Genomic DNA, 24,761 nt, shown 5'->3' with positions numbered 1-24,761 from the left:
AAAAATCGATAATCATTTTCCAAATATATGATTAGAAATCGGCGCTTGGCCCAAAACTTTGCGCTTGGGTACGAGAACTCCAATGTTCGTTCTTGGGCCATTCGTAGCAGACCGGAGCCTAGAGGTCAGGGCCAGGTCCATCGGGGTCCATTGAGGCCAAGCTTAGGTCCAAAGAGGCCGAGCCCAAAACCTCGGTGCCCAGGCTTGGGTCAACAAAGGTGGGGATCAAGACACCGGCGTCCATGCCTGGGATCTTCGTGCTCATGGTCCGGTTCTTGGCACCCAAGCCCAGGTCCATAGATGCCGGGCCTATTATTTCGGTACTATTGCTCGGCTCCCTAGCCCGAGTTCGTAGAGGCCGAGCTTGAGACCCCAATGCCTTATCCTTGGTCCATGGAGGTTGGCCCGAGGACTCCAAAACCCATGCCCAGATCCCCAGAGCCCGAGCCTAAGTTTGAGTCCATTGATGCCGAGCTTGGGACACTAGTGCCCATGTCCAGATCTCCTACGCTCAAGCATGTGTCCATCGAGGCCAAGGCCTAGGACCACGGTGTTCGTGCCCGGGTCCCCGATGCCTAGGCTCGGGTCCATCAAGATTGAAACTGTGACCCTGGTGCTTGTGCCTAGGTCCCCGACACCCAAGCTCGAGACCTCAATGCTTGTGCCTAGTTCCCTCGCGTCTAAGCCCGGGTCCATTAAGAACGGGCTTGGGATCTCAATATAGATGTTTTGCCCCAAGTATACAGATATAGATGTTGGAAAGCACGTATCTCAGCCCCAGGCCCAATGCAATGTCTCCTGTATCACGTGCAAGGACCATAGACAAACAGGACTTCCCTTCGTGGTCTTCAGAGGGCAATTCAAATCAAAGGTTCAGAGCTTTTCGTCTATAGAACGGATATCATGTTTGTCGTCAGTGTAGGCAGGATTTTTCATCGAAGTGAACTGGAACATTGCCGAAAAGATAAATTTCTACCGTGACACGACCAGACGAGTCTTGAAAAGCTAAAATAAAAGCTTGAGCTACTTCGATGATGAAAAACCACCCCGCAAACATTGCGGCGATGCCACTCCGGACCAATTTATGCTTTATGTTATTTGTACATATGTTATTGTTCCTATCAAAAGAGCCAACCACACCAATCCACAGGCGCACACATCAGTCTCCTTGGCTGTGAAAATGAACATTATTGCCTACCTGATGCAAATATACCATTGTGACTCCGGGTCCTCATCTGTTCATGTCTTGAAGATGTACACAACTTCCATGCTTGACTGAGTACTAGCCTAACACACAGTTCAATCGCTATATGTGCATATAATCCGTTGCCCTAACAAGAGCAACTTATAAGCTGCTCTGCTTCCACAACAATCTGCATGCTCAATCATTGCAACAGTTGAATCACACTGAACCCCATAAATATATCAAGTCAGTCGGGCATAGATTCCGATCGAAAAGTTATTGAGTCCGCATCCAGCTAATTTCTGCAGCCCTCACTTGAGAGAAGTATGGGTGGTCCTGCACAAAGAAATTAGCAGGGCATAATCAGTTATTTCTCACTAGAATAATGAGGACAGCGCAATAAAAGCATTAAAAAGGAAAAATTATCAAACAAGAACAAGTTCAAGAAGATGAACAGAAATCTTTGTGAAAGGTGGTTTATACATACACATGGAACTTGCGTGTACTGTAAACATAAGAAAAAATTTGGCGCATGTGGATATGCACTAAAAGTGGATAAAAGACCATGAACAAATTTGCATGTGCATGTGAACGAGGAGAAAGGGAGAGTCTAGATTAGCAGATACATACCATAGCTTCTTTGGCAGTTAATCTTTCTTGATGATCATACCGAAGTAGCTTATCAAGAAAATCAATGGCCTACATAGTGAATACACTCAAAGGATCAGCATAAAGAAACAAACTGCTAAGAGCACAGATCGTTAAATATCTGTGAAGAAATTGACCTCGGGAGAAACCAGATGCTGGTTGTCCGAATTTATGAATTTGGACCAGGGCTTCCTGCTATGCCTGTATTAATGCAAAGGGTAATATGGATCAAAGCTGTTCAGTAGCTGTTGGAAGAGTGCTAATACCCTTATATTTGGTTTTCTAAAGGAGTATATATCCTCAATCTGACTTTTTTTGGGTCGGTCAATCTGACTTTGAAACAATGTACATTTGACTGTCGGAGTCCACGAGGTACATAGGGATCCAAATGCAGGCATGATGGCAACTCTAAAGTACACAAGGATACAAACTTGAGCAGGAGCATAATGCTACTTCAGTAGTTTTAAATGTTTTTGCTTCTTTATTCAGTCTATTCTCATACTATTTCAGGGTTATAAGTGGTAATGTGATGGGTCATGTGAATAATTAAATAGGTTGAATGGTTGATATAAGAAGTTACTATTTTAGACCAATAGTTAAGATTGTCTTGTCTGTCCTAGTTTAAATAAGTCTGTTAAGTCTCTTTTGACATTGGTTTCTTCTTCATTCAATAAGAATTGTTTGTTTCTTATAAACCCTAGAATTCAACTCGATTCTACCCATGTTTATGTTCTTTTTGCGAATCTTTTACTCCAACTACATGGATTTGGTATGAAAGCGAAAAAGGGCCTCAACTCGCGATTAGGGTGTTTGTTTCAATGCGACGGTTGGACATGGAAGAGGTCGTGAAAGAAGCAATCAAAAGAGATGCTAAGATGAGACATATGATGGAAGACTTGTTGCAAGCTGTTCAAGCTTTGCAGCAACAGGAATCTTTAGAAACCCATATGGAGAATCCGAAAGGCAATGGTGATCCCATAGACATACCGAAAGATGGTCTCAAGGACGAAAGGTATGATGACGAACATCGCTCTCATGATGCCGGACCAATGAATAATAAGGTAGGAGGTGGATTGGAAGAGCGATTGTGTTGTGCCTTAGATCTTAATGAAGAAATATATCCATTTTGTGAAGATTTTGAAGATGAAACAACAAGAGTTAAGTGGGAAGATGAGGAAGTCATGAATATAGTTGTTTGGGATGACTATAATGATCAAGAAAAAGAATTCGAATATTTTCACTTAAGAGGGTGATGAATTGCAATTCATTGAGTACTCTTGAAGAGTGTCTTCATGAGACATCAACAAGCGTCATAGAAGAAGATGAGCAAACATGTGGAGGAGTTGCTAACCAATTTAAGGAAGAGAGTTTTCTTCATGCCGAAGATATATTTTGTTATTCTAAAACAATTTGTGGGTTCGATTGAAAGGTACCATTGGCAAGCTTTCATGAAGCAAAAAAGCCTCGATTGTTTGGATGATGTGATTCAAATCTTAATGATGATTGGATGGAAGTTGCTATATCTCACTATTCAATACTTCAAAATGCAAGATCAATTTTTCTCAAACCTGAGAAGGAGAGATGACAAGCATAGCAAGTTTGTATTGAAACAGTTGGATAATTCGCGTATAAAAGCTACATGGGTTTTTGGAGAGGAGATGCACAAGATCGATTCAAATTTATCTGCCGGAGAAGTTAAAAGTCTTCATATTTGAGCTTGATCCTTTCCAACCCGGGGAGAATGAGCACAATCCTATTTTAGTAGTTTTGAGTGTTTTTCCTCTTTACCTAGTCTTTTCCCATATTATTTTCGGGCTATAAGTGGTCATGTGATGATCATGTGAATGTTTAATTAGGTTGAAAGGTCGAGATTAGAAGTTGTTATTAGTATAGATAGGTTTTTAAGTCTCTTTTATCATTAGTTTTTTCTTCAATCAATAAACGTTTTCATAACCCTAGAATATCATTTCCCTGTTCAATATTCAATTTAACTTGATTCTAGCCCTGTTTCTTTTTTCTTTTTCTTTTTTTCCTTTTGGTATCTTTTACTTCTCCGACTATGTCAAAACTGCTACAATATCCAATCAATGTTCATACTTGCATATGTGTCCAATTTTCTTGTATTAGCAATAACAATAAAATTAACTGAAATCATCAAGAAGCCTTTCACTTGGATGTAAAGGTCAGTAAGTTGACATCTCCCAGCTTCAAGTTGACAATATACATAAGACAATGGACAATTCTTCATAATAAATACCTCCCAACAAGTGCGTCAAGTTGAGGATCAAGCTCCAAATGATACTTGTTCAGATATGCATTCAACTCATCTGTCCCAAGAACCTGAAATCAATTTACATTAGACTTATATTGCAGCTATAGTTGGTCAGATCAAAAAATTTACCATGAATAAAACCTTGTTATGGAACAAAGCTCTAATTTAACCTTCAGATCCACGAAGATGTTGACTTTAAGTGTGACATAAATTGATGAACTCCGAATTTAGATGTTTAAGCATTTTTGCGTTGTTTTAAAGTTTAAAAGGAGAAGGAACTACTCAAGTTACACCTTAAAGGAGCTTCAACCGCAAAGAACCACTTAGCAAGCAGGAACTCTACAATCAATGGCCTAGAATAATCCCCATACAAGCATCAAATGCCCGATTAAATATTTTCTGATCAATAGTTATTCAATTCCTATAACCAATATGCTAGTTATTAGCACATAACAGACTGTAGAAATGTCCCACGGCATAATGCTAAAAGAAAATTGTTTCCGTATGCATAAGCACAATTACTTTAGAGAAGCCCATAAGATGTCCTTACCCTGGCAATTTTAACGAGCTGATCTTGGTTGTCGTGGCCATAAAAAAATGGGTCCTTCCGAAAAATCTAAGAAGATTTTTCAAAGAAAAAGAAAACATTATATATAATATTCACAAAGGACAAGATGGGTAATTGCAAGTGACTTCACTTTAAGAGCAAAAAGATCATAAAGTAGACAAGCTAGAACTCTGACCATTCCTGCGAACATGCAACCGAGGCTCCACATATCCAAAGAATAGTCATAGTCTTGCAAATCAACAAGAAGTTCCGGTCCCTTATAGTGTCTGAGAAACAAGGAAAAAATTTCCAATCATTACAGTAATTCTGGATCATACTAGAAGATATGTAATGACTGCAATACTTGCACATATAATTAAGAGATACAATACCGATCCAGAAGTTTTAATATTAGCATGTTTGATCCCTTGTTGAGGTGGTAAGCAGCACGGGCTTCTTACTATTTTAATGTCTAAGAAAGATGAATCATCACACAGATAGGGTAATAAGGATGTGAAGTGCCACATTACATCATTATCAGAGACACTTTTTCTAAATAATTTTATATAGGTATCCATCTCCTGGTTCCATCAAGCTTTATATCGAGAAAGCCTAAAGAGTAAACAACTGTTCTTTAAGTTAAACGATCTCGCGTAAGAATACATCTCAACAGTTGATAGCAAGATTGTAAGCGAATTTCACCTTTTTTTTTTTTTGTATTTTCCACTTAAATATTGCTAAATATTTCTCTCTGTCAGTTCAGTCAATAGCAACTCGTCATGTCAAGTTTTCAGCATGATCAAAATGCTGATACCCGTATTCCATTGTTCAGTAAGCAAATACTTATTTATATCTCCAGACAACATACTCAAGAAACTTTTGAATCAGAGACATATGATCTATTAAGAAATAGACAGAACTTCAAAGACAACCAATAAGAGAAGGTAAAACATAGAGCGAAAATTTTTAAGGGGCTCTATATAGATACCTGGAAGCAACCCGCACATTGTATTCTTTGCCAGGATGATAAAATTCAGCTAGACCCCAATCTATCAAGCGGAGTTTGCGCAACTCATGATCTATCATGACATTGTGAGGCTTAACATCCCTATGCATTATTCCTTGTGAATGGCAGAAATCTAATGCCTGCAATTCAAAGCAAATAGCACTGTGCAATGATGCCCTTATCACGTTCATATGTTACTCTACAACTTGTCTGAAATAACATGTATATTATCACTACTAACACAATGTAGTAACAGTCAGATTCTGTAGAATCAGCATTGTTCACCAATTATAAAGTGGAAAACACTCCGCATGGAACAAAATATTAATCACCCATATTGTTGACTATACAGAGTAATCAGTTCCTAATAAAATTTTCTAGTTATACTAGCTCAAGAGGGTGAAATATTTTTAACCAAAGTCTAGTACCCGATTTTTCAAGAAAAAATCCATGTTAAGGGTTTCACAGGTTCAGAGGAAATTTTAACAAAAGGTACCAACAGGCACAGAAGTCAATTAAGCACATTGCAGAACCATTCTGAAAACAGGTGCAAAAAAAAATCAGCTATATTATACATCAATTTAAAGTCTTTAAAGAAGAAAGAAGATTTCAGTCTTGTATAAAAACTGAGAAGAGCACCCTTCGTTTTTTTAGCCAAGCCTGAGAAGAGTACTTAAACAATACTTTACATTTTCCCCTGATCAACACAATAGCCATCCTTGTAAAATTTGATGGTATATAATATACCAAAAATAAAAAGCTTTTCTATAAAGCCAAAAACCACAAAAAAACCAATATCCATAGGTGCCCAAATTGCTGCGATTTCGGTGGTATACATAAACTCATGCAGACCCGGCAGATGCCTTATGTGTATCTCTTCCGTAATTCAGCAAGACAGCTATTTAATGATGGTATTGATGCCTATAAGACATACAGAGCACCTGGTAGCAGATAGGTAGTCTATTTGTATCAATTCCACAACAATAATCACATCCACATCCATTTTTTGTTGTCGTGGAGCCTCAACATATTCACTTCTCACGGTTCACTTGGGGTAGTTCTTTTCATACAGCACAATCAACAAAAACGAACTCTGCAAATTAAGTGTACATACATTCACAATGAACAAATGAAACCCAAGCTTGACTTGTTTTAAGAATAGGAGGGATAAAGGGATATACCTTGAGGAGCTCATATATGTAGTAGCATATGTCGTAATCAGTCAATGTGGGGTACAACACTTTGAAATCTGTACTGTTGACATACTCAAATATCAAACTAGGAGTCTTTGAATGCTGATCCCTGACAACATCAAACAGTTTCACGACGTTTGGACCCCCACATAGGTTCTGGAGTATTTTTATCTCTCTTTTTATCTGCTCAAAGGCAATAGTGAGATCACAATTACTCCTAGAACTTACGAAAATCTTCTCAACAATCATCGAGAGACCATGCAAGAGATCAATTAACATGTATGAAACCTAACCAGCTCAACCATAAACGACAGAATCCAAAAAAAATAAAATAAAAACTGCACTCATCTTTTGGTTCCAAAGAATGAAGATACAGACTACATATACTCAAGTAGAAGGATCACCAGAAAATCACCTTCTTCTTCTTGACAGGTTTGAGTATCTTGATTACACATTTCTCATTGGTATTGACATTTATTCCTTCAAAGACCTCACTATATTTTCCCCTTCCGACTTTCCGAACTACTTCATAGTCATCCTGGTTACTGAATAGCAAAAAAAAAAATAAACGAAGAATAAGTTGAATATGCATAGGACAAAAGACACAAAGCATATGAAGTGAAGACACAAATACACAAGCTTATCAAACACAACTACCAGCCCTAAGATCTCATTAGAGAAAAAGAAAGAAATCTCGAGCTTTACTTCCATCATTGCCAGGTTAAGATAAATGGCCAGAAAAGGTGGTCAAATCAACTTAACACTTACTTGGAAATGATACTTTTCTAAATCTAACGAAGCAAAATGTTTGATTATCATCTACTTGGAGGAAAACAATTGCATGTTCCGACTATTAAGTTGGAAGAAGGTCATATTCCATTCCCTCAGCTGAGTTATAACCATCTAGATACACATTATACAAATGGCAACTGACAAGTCCAAAAACCTTGATTTTAATGATTTTTGTGCCAGTGATAATAACATAGAAAATCTCAAAATAATGTCAACTACAGCAAGTGTTGACCTGCAATTAATAAAGAATCGAACATGAAATCCCAAGATCACTATGGCATAGAACAGGTTCAAGGATCAAACAGATAGTAATTGAATATTTCATGTTACAAAAAGGCATTGTAATGTGATAACAATAAAAAACAATGTCAATTTCTCTTAACAGGGAAGTCCAGAACTTTGGAAAGAAGAAAACTTGATGCCAAAATTTCGATCTTTGAAAACACCTAACAACTGTTTCTAACACTACAATCTCTCTCTAGACAATTTCGTAATTCCGCATCATCACACCAGATTATCAAGTCGAACAACACCCTAACAAGATTTTACAACGTGAAATGCCAGTCTCAGTTAAGACAAACAGCAACATCTTAATTTCAGCATATCACAAAGATCACAAACAAATCATTCGGGATCCGAAACAAGACATCACTAGCAGCATTCTTGTGTCCTCACAAGAGAATTTCACAGACCCTATCCACAAGAACGCCTATCCATCGGCAAACACTGAATTAAGCTCAAACAATAAACCACGCGATAATTCAATCGATCTACTATCACCGCGATTTACCCCCATTGCACCGTGAGCGCCTCGTAATCCCAATACTCCTTGGGCCGGATCACGTTGACGTCCGCGTAAACCCGGGCCTTGGACATGCTTCCGACGTCGCCCGGGCGCGAGATCTCGCGATCGCGGCGGCCGACGCCGCCGTCGCGGCGGGAGGAGGCGGAGGCGGAGGCGAAACTGCCGCGGAGGGGGCGCGCGGCACCGGGGAGGTGCGCGACCGGCGCGCGCGAGGCGACGAGGGCGCACGCGAGCAGGAGACGGAGGCGGACGAGGGGCGGCGACGCGCGGCGGCGCGGTGCTCTCATGAGCCGCTGGACCACCGCCGGGAGGAGCCCATTTGACTTCGCGACCTCTCGCTCTTTTCCCTCCGCTTCGCGACGAGAGGCAGCACAAGATGGACCGGCCGACTCCCGTGGAGACTACTAGGATTCCATTTACCATAAAAAAATTGCAAAATTCAAAAATTACCTCTTTCGATTTTATATCAATTTTGTCCAAAATGAAAATTTTCTAGGTAAAAAAAAAAATCAGATCTCTCTCGACCTAAAAAAAAAAGAATAGATAAAAATCTTGCGGATTTTCCTTTTGTCTGACCGAATATTGTATTTTCTAATATGCCCACGACGCGAAAACGGGCATTTATTCTGTTTTCGCGATGGAAATGATTATTCGATTCTTTTTTCGCTTTTTCGTCGTAATTCGATAAAAAATGTATTCTTTGATTCTTCGGTAGCCCAAAAGAAAAAGAAAAAGGAGAGGGAGGAAGAGAAAGAGATAGAAATGAAAAATACGAAAAGATTCGGGTGAGGGTGACGATGATTTTATTTACCTATTTCACCCTAGAAAGCCAATTTTTGGAATTGGCGTCCATCCCCGAAATGTCCATTCCCATTCCTATAAAGCCAAAAGTTTTTTTGCCAATTCTATTTCCTTAACGGAGGGAATGATTTCTTCTCGAATTTTGCAAACATTTTGTGACGTTCCATATTCATCGTTGTCGCTAAATAATCACCAAGGTTTTCACATGCGCATAGCGTGTGCAAAAACACTAATCGTTATGTAATAGCTTTTCCTTAGAAATGCCAATACCTTTACCGCAATAACTAGAAAAAAGTGCACTGCGGGTATGCCAAAAAATTACGATGGAAAGAATTGCAATATAAATTTATTAAGGAATTTTTAGATCGTTAGTCAAGAAGAAAGATATCATGAACTTTTTTGACAAGGTTATTTATAAGATATGAAAGATTCAAAATTTTAAATTATGATACATGAAAGAAAATATAAAAGTTATTAATTTACGCATTCATCCATTCGTCAATTAACTATAATTATAAGTAGTTAATTGAGGATATTTTGACAAGAAAAAAAATTGCATTTCTCTAAAAGTAGGCTGTCCTCTTTGCTTTATCTAATAGTGTAGATAATAATTTCTCTTACCACTATTTAAAACTTGAATGTTGGGGTGATGATGGTGAAAAAAAGTTATCATTGTTACGAGTATATAATCAATTTATGTGAATTCAAAGTATGGAAAAATAGAAAAGTGATCATAAAACAAAAAGGGAAATTATCAAATAAGGACTCAAAGTGGGTGCCTTTTTTCAAAAGAGGACCTCAAGTGGACAAGGTATCAATTAAGGACCCAAAGTGCCAAACTAGTATCAAATAAGGACCTGAGCTCGCCGGCCGGCCAAATGTTCTCCGGCCGGCGACCGGCCGACATTTCCGGCACCGGAATAGGGCCAGAGCTGAGGCCGGCGAGAGCTCGAGCTTGCCGGCCATTTGGGGGAGCTCGGCCGGCGAGCTCTGCCCAGATCTGGGCGAGCTCGCCGGCCATGGCGAGCTCCGCCCAGATCTGGACGAGCTCGAGGAGGCCGGCCTCGCCCGGATCGCGTAGTCGAGGGCCTTGGCGGGGCCGTCGCAGGAGGCGATGGTGTCGCGCGCGAGCTTGAGGAGGAAGGGCCCGAGATTCGGGTTGTCGAGGGCCGTATCGGGCGGGGCGGGGCTGGCGGCGGAGCCCGGGGACTCTGGCGGGGGCTTCCGTAGGGAGAACTTGGAGCGGGAAGGGGAGGGGGAGGGTGCCATGGCCGGCGAGCTCGAGCTCGCTGAGACCGGCGGGAGCTCGAGCTCGCCGGCCATCTGGGCGAGCTCGGCCGGCGAGCTCTGCCCAGATCTGGGCGAGCTCCGCCCTCGCCGGCCCGCACAGCCATGGCGAGGGCCGGCATGAGCTCGAGCTCGCCCAGATCTGGGCGAAGCTCGCCATGGTCGGCGAGCTCGAGCTCGCCCAGATCTGGGCAGAGCTCGGCGGCGCCCAGATGGCTGGCGAGCTTGAGCTCGCCCAGATCTGGGCAGAGCTCGCCGGCTGAGCTCACCCAGATGGCTGGCGAGCTCGCCCTCGCCCTCCACCGACGAGGGTCGCCCTCGCCCGCCCAGCCCAGTCGAGGGCGACCCTCGCCGACGTCGGGCGAGGGCAGCCTCCGCCTGAGGCCGGCGACCTCCACCGGCCCCGGCTATGGCCGGCGGAGGGAAGAGAAAAAAAAAGAAAAAGAAAAAAAAACAGAGATGAAATGTACTGTTCCGGCAACCGGAACAGTAACTGTGCTCGCCGGCCGGTGAGATTTGACCGGCCGGCGAACTCAGGCCCTTACCTGAGACAAATTGAGTACTTCGGGCCCCTATTTGAGACTGATTGGGCACTTCAGGTCCTTATTTGACACCATGTTCACTTTGGGTCCTCTTTTGAGAAAAGGACCCCACTTGGGGTCCTTAATTGGAATTTTCCCAAACAAAAATGGTATATGTGAAATGCCTGAATTTTTTAAAAGTGCTACGACATCACATTGGGCTTTCGGTAGCCTAATAATGTATCCTAGATGGATGGGACTCGTAATTTCTTCTGACCTAATTTGGACATTAGCTCCAACCTCTTTTGGTATGTTTGATTCATATGAATAATTATTCTACACTCAATCTATTTACGATGGAACAATTAAAGTATAATTTATAATAAACTAATAAATTACAAGGACTCTGAATATGTCAACAATATATGAAGTTGTAATTTGTCGCGACCTACCCTCGGGATGCACCCCCTAAGGGTTCGGTTAATGGATTATTAAGTCTATGCCTAACTCGGGCTCTGCCAAGTCCTTACCAATTTGCGACTTAAGGTTTAAGTTCTTAACATGCAAATCATTTCAATCAGGAGTCGCCACTAATCTATTTTTTGGCGGGTCGATTAGAAACCCAAGTAAAGTATCGGGAGAATTACTTTACTTCTACGAACCAGAAATTATGGATTCGGGGACTTGGTTACACTAGAATACTCTAATGCCATTTTAGTACCTTTTCTCTTTTATTTCAAAAAAAATATTTGCAGGCAGGTTAGATTGATTTTAAACCCATCTACTAACATGCAAGGTGATCAGGCGGGCGCGCAACCAATAATATAACACTCAATAATGCAAAGCAATAAATAAATTGCAAGATAGGGACTTATCTCAAAGCAACCAAAGCATCTGCAATGTTAGTTAGAAAATCACATTAACAACCCTAATATGATTTCTAATTAACATGCAATTCACACGATATTTTTTGGAGTTTTCGCTTATTTAATGAAAACTAAACTTTATGCAATGCATTCTACGTCTAGTATGACATGCGACATATGATTTATTTAAATGTCCAAGTTCTAACAACAATTAAATGCACTATCTCTAATATGGCATGCAAATGAACCTACACGTACGATTTCTAATGACACGCGAGCAATAATACATGGCAAGGTATGAATGACGTGGCAAGATGACATGCAAGCATGATGCAATTAATTTATATGACATGCATATGATATTTTTGTATTTTTCATGAAATTCGAAATTAATTAAATACTTTAATTTAAACCTACAATCTATCCTAGAAATGAAAATCTAAGTCATTCTAAAAATATATTTTTGGTATTTTATTAAATTCGAAATGAGAAAATTACTCTAAATATGCAATATTATATAAAAAATAGATTTCGAATTATTGACTAATCGTTTTTTGATTTTTTTTATGGAAACACAATCAATTCAAGTCAAACAACAATAAAAAAATGGAAATAAATAGCAATCGAATTAACACGACACCAAATCAATAGAAATATTATCCATATCCATTTAAATTTAGAAACAATAGATTGACAAATCATATCTCGGGCATGAGGATCGGATTCGTCAATCTTTCGTACAATCGCGAATTATATCTCGAGCGGGAGATCGGATTAACGATTTTCCGTGCGATCGCGAGTCATATTTCGGGCATGAAATTAGACTGTCGATCATATGCACGTTGTGAAATTAGAAAATAATTCCTAATTTAAAGGCTATTCAGAAACTTAATGGATACGATAATATCATTTAAAGATTCATACAAGATTGCAATATTTCAAACAAGGAAACAATATACTCGAAAATCCAATTATATGAGATATTTACCTAATTCGAATATTTGCTTTCCAAGTTTGAATGTCTTGGGATCTGCGGACCGCGACTCGGCCAGGCAGCGGGCAGCGTCTCGGTGCAAGCGGGTGTCGCGGTGTAGGAAGCCTCGCGACGTGGTCTCGGTGAACGGACAGCGATTGCGGCGGCTCGCCAAAGGAGATCGCAGTGAATTAGTTCTTGGTCTTTTAGTTTGATCAAATAATCCCCACCAACAGTCGGGACTTTTTGTTTCTTTCTCAAGAATTCACAAGCAATTCACCATGCAATAGAAGACAAGTTCCACCACTAGACCGACAGCAGCTGATCGCAACGGCTCGGTGGATGGTCGTCGAGGCGAAGATGCTCGTTGAAATTGCTTGAAGATTCGATAGAACATGTTGGATAGCCACCGGACCCTTGGTTCGCTAGTCTGGTGTTAAGATTGGAGGAGTGAGCTGGAGCGATTGTCCATCCAGCGCAACAATGGCTGGACGTCGTCAGATCAGCATAATGAAGGAGTTCGTTGAGACAGCAGGCTCAGCAGACTGGGGCAGTAGCGAGTCTCGGAGGCTTCGGCACAGGTCTGGCCGTGAGGGAGGGGAGTTCGGCCACAAAGGACTCAGCTGAACCCTCTCTCTCTTCTCTCAATTCCTCTCTGTGTTTTTCTCGTATGTCAAACTCTCCAAAAGAAAAGCGTCCCCCGGAAATTATCTTTGTCAACCCTTGTATATGCAAAGGCACAGAACCCACCAAGGAAAGAAGATAAAATATCTTTCCTCTTTTTCTTCGTTGACAGAATTCTTCTTCGTGAGGGGGCAAATATATCTTTTTATGCGTCTAATCTTTCTCTTTCTCTTTTATCTTCCTTCCCCTCGTATATTGCAAATCCACGTGCCCTCGGTGAAGGTATAATAAGATCAAGTACATATCACCACATGCAACCTTGTCCCTTATCGAATATTTCCACCCCATCCTGTCCAAATTCCAGCTTTGTCCCACTCTGTCACGTGAATATTGTTATCTTGCGCCCAAATCCTTCCTTCTTCATTTACTCGATCATGCCGCTGAAAAAAAAAAATCTCAAAGTCTACCAAACTTTCGGCCATAGCATAGGCTTTTGGCCCTATTCTTTGTTTAACTCACGCGGGCTTAGTTCAATTAATTAAAATAAGCGCAGAACTATTCATTTAAGTCCATTCGCCATCGGTCCGAAAAATATGCAATTAGTGTAATTAAACTATATGATAAATGCTCCTAAAACTAAATGCAGTTTAATTATTATTTTTGCTAGGTGTCAAGATCGACTCCTAATTTTCCTATGCAATATGTACCTAAATGGATCGCCAAAATTTAGGTAACATAATTAATCAATAAAACTAGAAATTATATCGAATACAAATACCATCGATATTTAAATGTATTCAATCACACGCGCCGCCAACTTTCAAAGTTGGTTCCACTTTCTAGAGGTGCATAATACTGGAGACTATCGTTTATTGTTCTTTTCAAGCAAGAAGTGGAATTACCTATGATACTTTTAATAGAAGAGAATAACAAAATAGCAATCTCTATTGCTTTGAGGGGAATAGGGGTGAATTTTATTTTACGGATTCGTTTGAATGGCCTAAAATCTCAAAGATAATTCTTTGATATTGCACACGTTTAATCAGTTTCCTTTCTTTTTTAAGTGACAAACTTTTGTGGAAGGACTTTTACATTTATGGGCCTTAGAAACCCAGCCCGCAAGCTTATTTCTCTATATAGGACAGTGGGCTAGCTTCAGATGTGGATATTGGGCCAGAAGGGTCTTGCAACTCGACCGGGTAGGAGTGTCAATTTGAATACTTAGGGCCTATTTGATTATCCAATTAAGGGATGAAAAGAATATTAAAAAAAAAAATCAGCACTCAATGAGATTAAGCTTATTTAATAACCACTACAAAAAAACACCGGATTAGGTACGAAATTTGCGAGGGAAAATGTGGAAAAATCCATCGCAAAGCGACGGAATTTTTCCGTCGCTACTAGGTCGTCGCAAAATTTTGCGACGGAAAATTAAAGTTCGCGCAAATTTGCGATCGTCGCAAATTTGCGACGGCACATAATCCGTCGCAAAATTGTCGCAAATATTACGCAAATTTGCGACGAAAACGTCCGTCGCAAAATTCGTCGCAAATATCCGTCAAATTCGCAAATTTGCACGAACTCGATCCGTCGCAAAATTCGTCGCAAAACCGCGCAAATTGTCGCAAATTTCGTCGCAAATTTGCGACGAACTCAATCCGTCGCAAAATTCGTCGCAAAAATCCGTCGCAATTTCGTCGCAAATTTGCCACAAACGTTTGTCCGTCGCAAAATTCGTCGCAAAAGTCCGTCGCAAATTCGTCGCAAATTTCGTCGCAAATTTGTCACGAACGTTTGTCCGTCACAAAATTCGTCGCAAAAATCCGTCGCAATTTCGTCGCAAATTTGTCGACGACTCTGTCCGTCGCAAAATTCGTCGCAATTTCGTCGTAAAATTTGTCGCGAATTTCGTCAGAAAATTCGTCGCGAATTTCGTCGCAAATTAGTGACAAACTTTAATGATAGCAAAATTCGGCTTAAAATATTCGCCGCTATTTTTATATCATTTCGGCCATAAATTCTTGTCCATATCAATCAAAGGAGACAATGATATATAATTGAAACAAAAAAACAAACAAACCATAAATTCTGACAAACCAGCTACAATGACATATAATTAAAATAAATAACAGAAGGAAAGTTGTTGAGTCTGACATGATACTAATTGATATTCAATATTACAATACAGTCAAAACATGAACTAAGAGACGGGACAACCATAGAAGACGTAAAAAAACCATACAGAAGAAGACGCGGCTTTTGTACGATGGCAGGACACCAAAAGTAGTCACTTTTGTCGAGACCTGAGGAAATGTCGATACATAAATCAGTTCAGAATATAAAAAAAGCGTTTATGCATGAATGTGGAACTAGGTGTAAAATAACAAAAGGGTTAACAAAAATACGTTTCGGGACAAACATAAATGTTCTTACATATGAATATGAGTGAAATTATAAAAAACCAAGATTATGAAGCAAGCTTACCCCCGATTTTGAGAATTTTAACTAGAAAGACCGGAGAAAATCATCATCATCATCATCATCATCAGCAGCATTCTCGGCATCAATGTGTTGGTCATCATTGTACCCATCACCTACTGGATTGGCTGGAGGTACACGAGGATCGGCATTGCGATTGATGTTAAGGTGTTACATAACGATTCTCATTTGTTCTTCCAAGTTATATATTCGTTCATCCTTCTTAACAAGTAAATTATTGAGACGATTCACTTCTTGGGTCAATTGATAGTCTCCTCGTGACCTCCTTCGACCAGTCCCAGTGGATGATGAACTTCCAAGACTATTCGGCATGTCCATCCTTGATAATGATCCCATCCCAAATATTTTCCCTTTTTTCGCCCCACCCGTTGCCTTCATCCATAATGCCATATTATCAACTGATGGCCGGGACTCAGGACAATCATCACTACCACTAGCACTGCTCATTAAAAGTTCATCATATTTTTCCTACATTAACAATGTAGATGAAAATAAAATCACTATATATATATCTACCAAAAATATTGAAAGCATTCACGATTTTCATTATAGTTTACATATAAGCCAAAGTATAACCTTACATACCTTAATAACTTTTGCTCGATCGCCAGTTTATGTCTTATCTTTCTTTTGAAATGTGCGTTCAAATATAGCTGCAAATGTCGGTTCCGTCCCCAACTGGGATGCCTACAAAATGTAAACATGAGTAATTGAATTAAATTAACTTATAACTCATTTAACAGACTTACCAGTCGTTTGCGATGCTCCGCAATGTTGATAGAGCACCCAGCATATGTGGCTGACCCATCACTAGAACTAGAAGATCGATTCTTCTTATTCCGCTCACGAGTTGCCGACTGTTCGGATGCCCAAAATGTGTTAATTGCCTCCCAATTGTCAGCTGTAAAGAAAGACGGCTTCGCTTGCTTGCTCTTCGCTCTATTCATGACATTTCGCATAAAATCACTTGTTTTCTTGTCGAAAATTCTTCTCACTTCATTGTCTTCCGCTTCCTCCCACTTGAACTTCCGTTGCAATGAATAAAAACACAAATTGAAAATTATTATGATGATTACATATCCATAACCATGCACCAGACAAATATAGATAGATTTTGTAAAGTTCATGCTGGGGAAAATATCTGGTCCTTTAGGTATCGAAAACTACAGAGTTGTTCTGGTCCCTTTACATCATTCTTGACCATCAATATACTACACCACACTTAATTGGTGAGAAAATGAAATATGTAAAACTTACCTTGAACTCATTCCACCACATTTCTTTCACTTCTTGTGGAACATTTCTGTAAGTAATATACTCTCTCATCCAAAAGTTTCTTACTATTTTGTTCAATTCCCTCACAACAGACGGAGCATCCGTGAATCTGCATTCATATGAATATTGTGCAACATGGACAATTCAATTGACATCAATATCTAAAGCCCTAAATATTACATATACTAAAATAAAAATGAAGTACTTACGAATCTCCAAATGGGCATATAAAGAATCAGTTATTTTCTTGACCTCTGTTTCCGTCAATATTCGATTGTTCTGCCGAATAATGGGGTGGAACGGAAGGAGATGGAGCTAAAGGAGATTGAACTGAAGAACGTTCAGTTCGCATGTGGCCAAGTCCCATAACATGTTGTTGAGTGTTGGAGGAAGGGCCAACGTGTCCATATTGTGATGGACCATACTCTGGTTGAGGGTTAGATGCCGGGACAGGGGAAGAGGAAAGGGACGGGGACGAGGACGAGGAAGAGCCTTGTCTTCTAGGCATGTGACCTCCACGTTTAAACTGACAAGTAGGAAGGTTATGCGAATATGTAAAAAACTATTGACACGTATTACGAACACATAATGATGTACATGACGAAGTTTACCATTTTGATGGAAAGACTGAGAAAATGTTTCCTTAAAATGAGCCAATGTCGAGTGTTTATGACGTGCAATTTCCTACAAACAAATATACTATGAATCCCATTCATTTTGATATGAAACATCAATGTATGAGCACGATTTGGGTGGCTACAGGTATTAAACATCACTATATGAATCACATTCATTTTGATTAAATTTTTTTTGACAACGTACAAAAATTTAAATTTCACTGAAAGTGGGTGGCTACAGGTATTCTAAGTCATTCTGTACAGTTTTGTAAGAAAAAAATTATTATTATTGCAAAAAATTTTTTTGGGCCCTAAAAAAAATTTCACTAAAAGTTAGTGGCCACCGATATTCTAAGACATTTTGTAAAGTTTTGAAATTTTAAAATTTTAAGCATTTTTTAATTATTATTTTTTAATATAAATTTTTTTCGTGAAATAAAAAAATTTGTCCATACTAAAATTGGGTGGCCACAGGTAGTCTAAGCTATTAAGTAAAGTTTCCAAAATTTTTGTCCTTATTTATTTTAATAATTTTTAGGGCACGTTAAAAAAATTAAATATAACTAAAAGTGGGTGGCCACAGGTATTATAAGTCATTTCGTGAAGTTTTGAAAATTTTTAAATTCTAATTTTTTTTTACCATCTAAAGAAATTTACATTTCACTGCAAGTTGATGGCCACATGTTTTCTAGGCAATTTTGTGCAGTATTGAAATTTTATATTTTTTTAATTTTTTTTCATCTAAAAAAAATAAAAATTTCCATCACAATGGGTGACCACATTTATGTTAAGCCATTTTATAAGGTTATGGAAAATTTTAATTTTTTAATATTTTTTTCCCCGGAACGTTAAAAAATCTAAATTTCATTGAAAATGGGTGGTCAATATTAATTTTTGCCATTTTGTGATATTATGAAATTTTTGTTTTTTAAAAAGTTTAAAAAACTTTTACAGTCAAATTTCATATTTGTTGCCAACATATACCGTTGTTTTAATTTTCCGTAATTTTCCTTGATTTTTTATAGAATTGTTCAATTTTCAAGCATTTTCTGTGAAAACGCTTAATCAATCACCTTATCGTCATTTAACGCTTAATCATCCACATAATAGACAAATTAACCAGTCGACCATCGATCAAAGCCACATGCAATCCTGAAATCGAACCGCAACTTAGCCAACGAAAAGTGATCCTAAATAATCCTTAAACAATTCCGACTAATTACCTAATTATACTAACTAGGGTTTAGAGAGTTGCTTACTTGGTTCAAGGATAATAAAAATTGGCCGATAGAACAGTGGCGGTCCCGGCGCAAGCGTGAGCTCAAATGGTGACTAGTTGGCCAGGTGCTCGGCCACGACCGGGCGAACGACGGCGGAGCTCGGCGACAACGGCGTCAGGGGCGGCGACGGTGTCGGCGGCGGCAATGGCGTGGGGCGGCGACGGCGGCGGGCGGGCGACAGCCTCGGCGGCGACGGGAGGCGGGTGGCGGGAGGCGGGTGGCGTCGGCGGCGGGCACGGCCGCCGGCGGCGACGATGGACGACGGCGTCGGGCTTGGGCCGGCTGGCGGGCCGGCTCTGGCGGCGGCGGGCGACGGCGGCGAGGCTAGGCGGCGCCGGCGGCCGGCCGCGGGACGCGACCGGCGGGGGGCGAGCGACGAGGCGAGCTAAGGGGCGACGGGCGGGGCGGGCGACGGGCCGGGGGGTGGCGGCGATGGGGGCGGGCGACGAGGCGGGGGCGAGGGCGCGACGAGGCGGGGGCGGTCGGCGAGGCGGAGGCGAGGCGCAACCGGCGGGGGGCGGCGACGGGCGGGGCTGGGGCGGCCGGGGCGACGGCGACGGGGGGGCTGCGCGGCGACCGGCGACGGCGGGCTGCGGCCGACCGGCGACGTTGGGCGGCGACGGCGACGGCTGCGACGGCGACGAGCGGGGGGGAATGCGCAGATCGGGCGGGGGGCGGCGTCGGGGAAGGGGGAGGGTAAATAACGATGCAAATTTGCGACGGAACGCTGACGTCCATCGCAAATTTGCGACGGATGTATTTGCGACGGATTAATTTTTCCGTCGCAAATTTGAACGGCAAATTTTCCCTCCTAAAATTTGCGACGGACTGTTGTTGTCCGTCGCAAATTTGCGACCGATTAATTTTCCCGTCGCAAATTTGCGACGGATTAATTTTTCCGTCGCAAATTTAAACGGCAAAATTTTGACGGCAAATTTGCAACGGACAGATTAGTCCGTCGCAAATTTTGCGACGGAAATCTTAGTCCGTCGCAAATTTGCGACGGACGGCTGAGTTCGTCGCAAATCTTGCGACGGAAATCTTAGTCCATCGCAAATTTACAATGGATTTTTTTTACGTCGAAAATTTCGAGCGGTAAAAATCTCATCGCAAAATCAACTTTCCGTCGCAAATTTACAACGGACTTTCTATATCGGTCGCAAATTTTGCGATCGACAAAAATTTTCCAGCAGAAATAAAAATCCGTCGCAAATTTGCGACGTAAAAAAAATTCCATTGCAAATTTGCTACGGATTAAATTATTCGTATACAATTTCGAACGGTACAAATTCTCTCGCAAAATTTGCGACGGACAGCTTGAGTCTGGCGCAAATATGCACATACTACATGAATGTTGTAAATTTGTGACTTTTTTTTTTCGGTCAAAAATTTAGCATCTCATTTATTTGGGTCCTAAATTTGCTACATCTTTTTTTCAATCCAAAATTTAGGCATCTCAAATGTTGCAATAGAAATTAGAATATCGGAAATGTTAGGGCACGTTAATAATATTAGACTTGTTGGCATTTAGGGACAAATTTTCGGACGGTCAATTAAAATAAAAAGAATAATCGACAATAACAATAATAAAAAAGCACAATAACAATAATAACAAGAATAATAATAATAACAACCAAAATAGCACTTGTAGCATTAATAATTACACATCTGTAGTGTTTTGTGACAAAAATTTTAATCTTCGTCTTCGTCTTCGTCTTCGTCTTCGTCCTTGTCCTCGTCCTCGTCTTCGTCATCTGTCTGAAAATCAGATTCTGAACATTCTTGTACATTTAACTCGCAAATTTCAGTTGGATCCAGATTTATCATTGCTCCACACGGATCTCGTAAAGTTGGTATGTTATATTCCTCAATTTCAACCGTGTTAGACACTTCCTCCTGTTGGTAGGCTCTATCCTTCAAGTGTTCCTCGATTTTCCTCCGTGCTTTGATTTTACATACAGCCCACCAATCAGCTTTGTCACGTTTCAAACTAGGATATGATGCATAACATACTTGAATTGCTTATTGTGCCAAGACAAATGGTTCATACTTCATATACCTTTTCTTGTGATTTATTTCAACCAAATTGAACTTCGTATGCACCTTCATTCCTTTGACGAGGTCGAACCACGTGCACTTAAATAACACAACCCGCATCATTAATGGTCCAGGGTACTCTATCTCTATGATTTCATCCAACAAGCCATAAAAATCATCTTTCGAACTGTCACCATTGGATGACCAAACAGACACACCACTATTCATTGTGGATTTTCCCATTCCATATTCTTGAGTATGAAAATTATATCCATTTATGAAATATGCTGGCCAACTTCGAACTCTTAACTGTGGACCCCATGACAGATAATGTAGCAATCCTTGCCCTCCAAAGTGTTCATAATTACTGTGAACCTAAGGTTACACATGCAAAGTTAATAATATATATTTAACTAAATGATGTATATAATTTTAATAACTTGGTTTTGATCCATAGGCAACTTACATATGTCTTGAACCATGCTGCAAATTGTTCATCGCACAAACGGTTAAACTCATTTGGTTGTAGTCCAAACATTGAAGTTTGGAAAATCCTAATATTAAAAACCATATCATTATTAGCAAATATTTGACACGCAAAGCATATATTTACAAATTTATACTTACTTGAAGTATGGCTCGACTTCTGGACAGTTCAGTAAAATATAAGTATGGGCTGCATGAAGTTCTTCGCCTGATAAGTAACGAAACTGACATGCGCCGCTTGGTCGACCCAGATAATTGAAAATAGAGAATGTTGTGCAATTGGGATCAATGGGGCCCTCATCATTTCTGCCTGCTCTCCGCCTCTTGCATTGAACGTGCGGCTCAAAATAGTATGATGCAAATGTCGTCACTTCTTCCACAATATATGCATTACAAATTGAAGCTTCAACATGTGCCTTATTCTTCACTTTTTTCTTCAAATGATATAAGAATCTAGTTGAAATAGAAAGAAGCTTATCGGGACATATTATATGATAAACTCATTTGAACTGTATTTTAAAGAAAACATTACCTCTCAAATGGATACATCCATCGAAATTGGACGGGACCTGCAACTTTGGCATCATAAGGCAAGTGAACTAAGAGATGCTCCATCGAATCAAAAAACGCTGGAGGAAATATCCTTTCTAAGTTGCAAAGAATAATTGGAATATCTCTTTCTAGTTTTTCCATGTGCGATGCTTTTAACACTGTCGAGCAAATATCATGAAGGAAATTGCTTAATTCTGTAATAGCGCCCCATACAAAGTTCGGTAAAACTTCCTTCAAAGCTATTGGAATTAGTCTTTCCATCAGGATGTGACAATCATGACTCTTCAAACCTGTCAACTTGCATTCCTTCAAATCAACACATCTCCCGAGGTTCGAAGCATATCCATCAGGAAACCGCACGTGATTTCAATCATTGACAAACAACTCGCCTCTGCTCCTTATCCAATGTATAAACTGCTTTCGGTTTTGGTCCCCTACTGCTTGCATCCACAGCTAGTATTGGCCGATCGCAAATATCTCTCATATCTTTTCTTGCGTTCAAGTTGTCTTTTGTTTTTTCGGCGACATCCATCACAGTATTTATGACATTGTCGAAAACATTCTTTTCTATGTGCATGACGTCAAGATTATGATGAATAAGATGGGCCTTCCAATATGGTAGATTCCAAAATATACTGCGTTTTGTCCACTTATGTGTACTTCCGTACGCAAAAGTCATGCCGTGCGGGTTTTCAACAACTGTTGGAAAGTCCTGCATACGCTCCCAAATTTGATTGCCAGTCAACCTCAATGGTGGACGCGTTCTTTCAGTCCTATTCTTGCTGAACTCTTTCTTATTCCTTCTGAAAGGATGACTTGGCGGTAAAAATTAGCTATGACAGTCAAAATAGCTAGGCTTCTTTCCATGTTTTAATCTAAATGACTTTGTCCTCTTCAAACATATCGGACATCCTAAGATCCCAGCTGTACTCCATCCAGATAACATTCTGTAAGCTGGAAAGTCATTTATCATCCAAAGAAGGGAAGCCTTCATAACAAATGTTTGATCGGTAGAAACGTCATACGTAGGGACACCTTCAACCTATAGCCGTTGTAACTTCTCAATCAATGGTTGCATATAAACATCTATCAACTTTTTCGGATTTTGCGGCCCTGTCACGATCAATGTCAAAAACATATAAGGTGTCTTCATGCACATACCAGGTGGAAGATTGTATGGCGTTAAGATAACTGGCCAGCATGAATAACTTTTTTCTGTTCTCCCAAATGGAGCAAATCCATCGGCACAGAGACATAACCTGATGTTCCGAGGCTCCATTGCAAACTCAGGGTATGTTCTATCAAAATATTGCCATGCCTCTGCATCTGAAGGATGACACATTAGATCCTCTTCTGTTTCATGATTTGCATGCCAAGGCATGTGTTCAACAGTGGCTTTAGACGCATAAAGCCTTTGCAATATGGCGATTAAGGGCAGATAAAACATTTGCTTGCATGGTTTACGCTTCTGATTATGACCCGGCCTCCTATTAATCTTGTACCTAGGTTGGCTACAGAATTTGCAAGATTCTGCATTTTCATCATCTCTCCAATATATCATACAAGCCCTACTACATACATCAATCCTTACAACCGGAAGACCTAAGTTATCCACTAGCTTTTTCATATCATAAAAATCACTTGGCATGTTGTTATCACGAGGCAATGATTCCCGCATTACTTCAATAAAAGAGTTGAAGCAATCCGCAGACACATTATGCTTTGCCTTGATATTTAATAGTCGGGTCATCACCGATAACCGAGTGTGGTCCTCACAACCTGCCCATAGAGGTTCATCTCGCTACTTTCAAGACATCCTTAACCGATTAGATTGAAAAGTTTCATTATACACATTCTCCTCAAAACCCGTTACTCCTATATCTTCCAATTGTGAAGCATGACTAGTACCCACTTGTTCACGTGTAGGAGTAAAACTAGTACTTGCATGATTTGATTCTGTGACAAAATTATAACTAGTTGCATTAATCACCATTCTCTCGTATGGGTTCAATTGCTCATAATAGCCACATTCTTCCCTAACTGAAAATTGGTCACTTCTTCCATATCCTTCATCAGATATAAATGGTTCACCATGGGAAGTCCAATTATAATAGTTCGGAGTAAACCCAAATCTAATAAGGTGTTCTCTAACTTGATCACACACAAGAAATTTACCATTACTGCACTTTTTACACGGACACCTTAACTTATTTCCATCCATCAACTCATATTTACTACTAGCAAAGTCTAAAAATAGTTCCAACCCAGTACGAAACTCATTTGTCAATCCTTGACGTCCAGGTAAGTTCTTATTATACATCCAAGCCCTTTCTCTTTTCATTGTGTCTGTATTAAAATAAAAAATTTTGGTAAAATATTTAAAATATCATATCTATTGTTCTTGATTAAAATCATAAAATTTTGGAAATTATAATTTTTGTTATTCACGCAACAATTAATATGAAATTGCAAAAATAGAAAAAATTACAATGTAAAG

General features: G+C 40.0%; 1 protein-coding gene across 1 annotated transcript; it reads right to left on the bottom strand.

Annotated features, from left to right (window-relative positions):
- Positions 1–1,032: 1,032 nt before the first annotated feature.
- On the bottom strand, positions 1,033–8,778 carry LOC115692831 (casein kinase II subunit alpha-2-like). The gene is made up of 10 exons (XM_030619800.2): positions 8,432–8,778; positions 7,265–7,394; positions 6,838–7,032; positions 5,639–5,796; positions 4,847–4,937; positions 4,654–4,719; positions 4,089–4,171; positions 1,969–2,032; positions 1,814–1,882; positions 1,033–1,519 (listed from the first exon to the last, which is right to left on the bottom strand). Exons 1-10 carry the CDS (start codon positions 8,731–8,733, stop codon positions 1,460–1,462), a joined length of 1,218 nt encoding a protein of 405 aa, XP_030475660.2. The 5' UTR covers positions 8,734–8,778; the 3' UTR covers positions 1,033–1,459.
- Between the last annotated feature and the right edge of the window lie 15,983 nt (positions 8,779–24,761).

The sequence above is a fragment of the Syzygium oleosum genome, unplaced genomic scaffold (assembly GCF_021117445.2).
Source record: "Syzygium oleosum isolate NSW1041296 unplaced genomic scaffold, Sole_v2.1 Sole_v2.01, whole genome shotgun sequence".
NCBI lineage: Eukaryota > Viridiplantae > Streptophyta > Magnoliopsida > Myrtales > Myrtaceae > Syzygium > Syzygium oleosum.
This window is presented reverse-complemented; position numbering and strand designations above follow the sequence as displayed.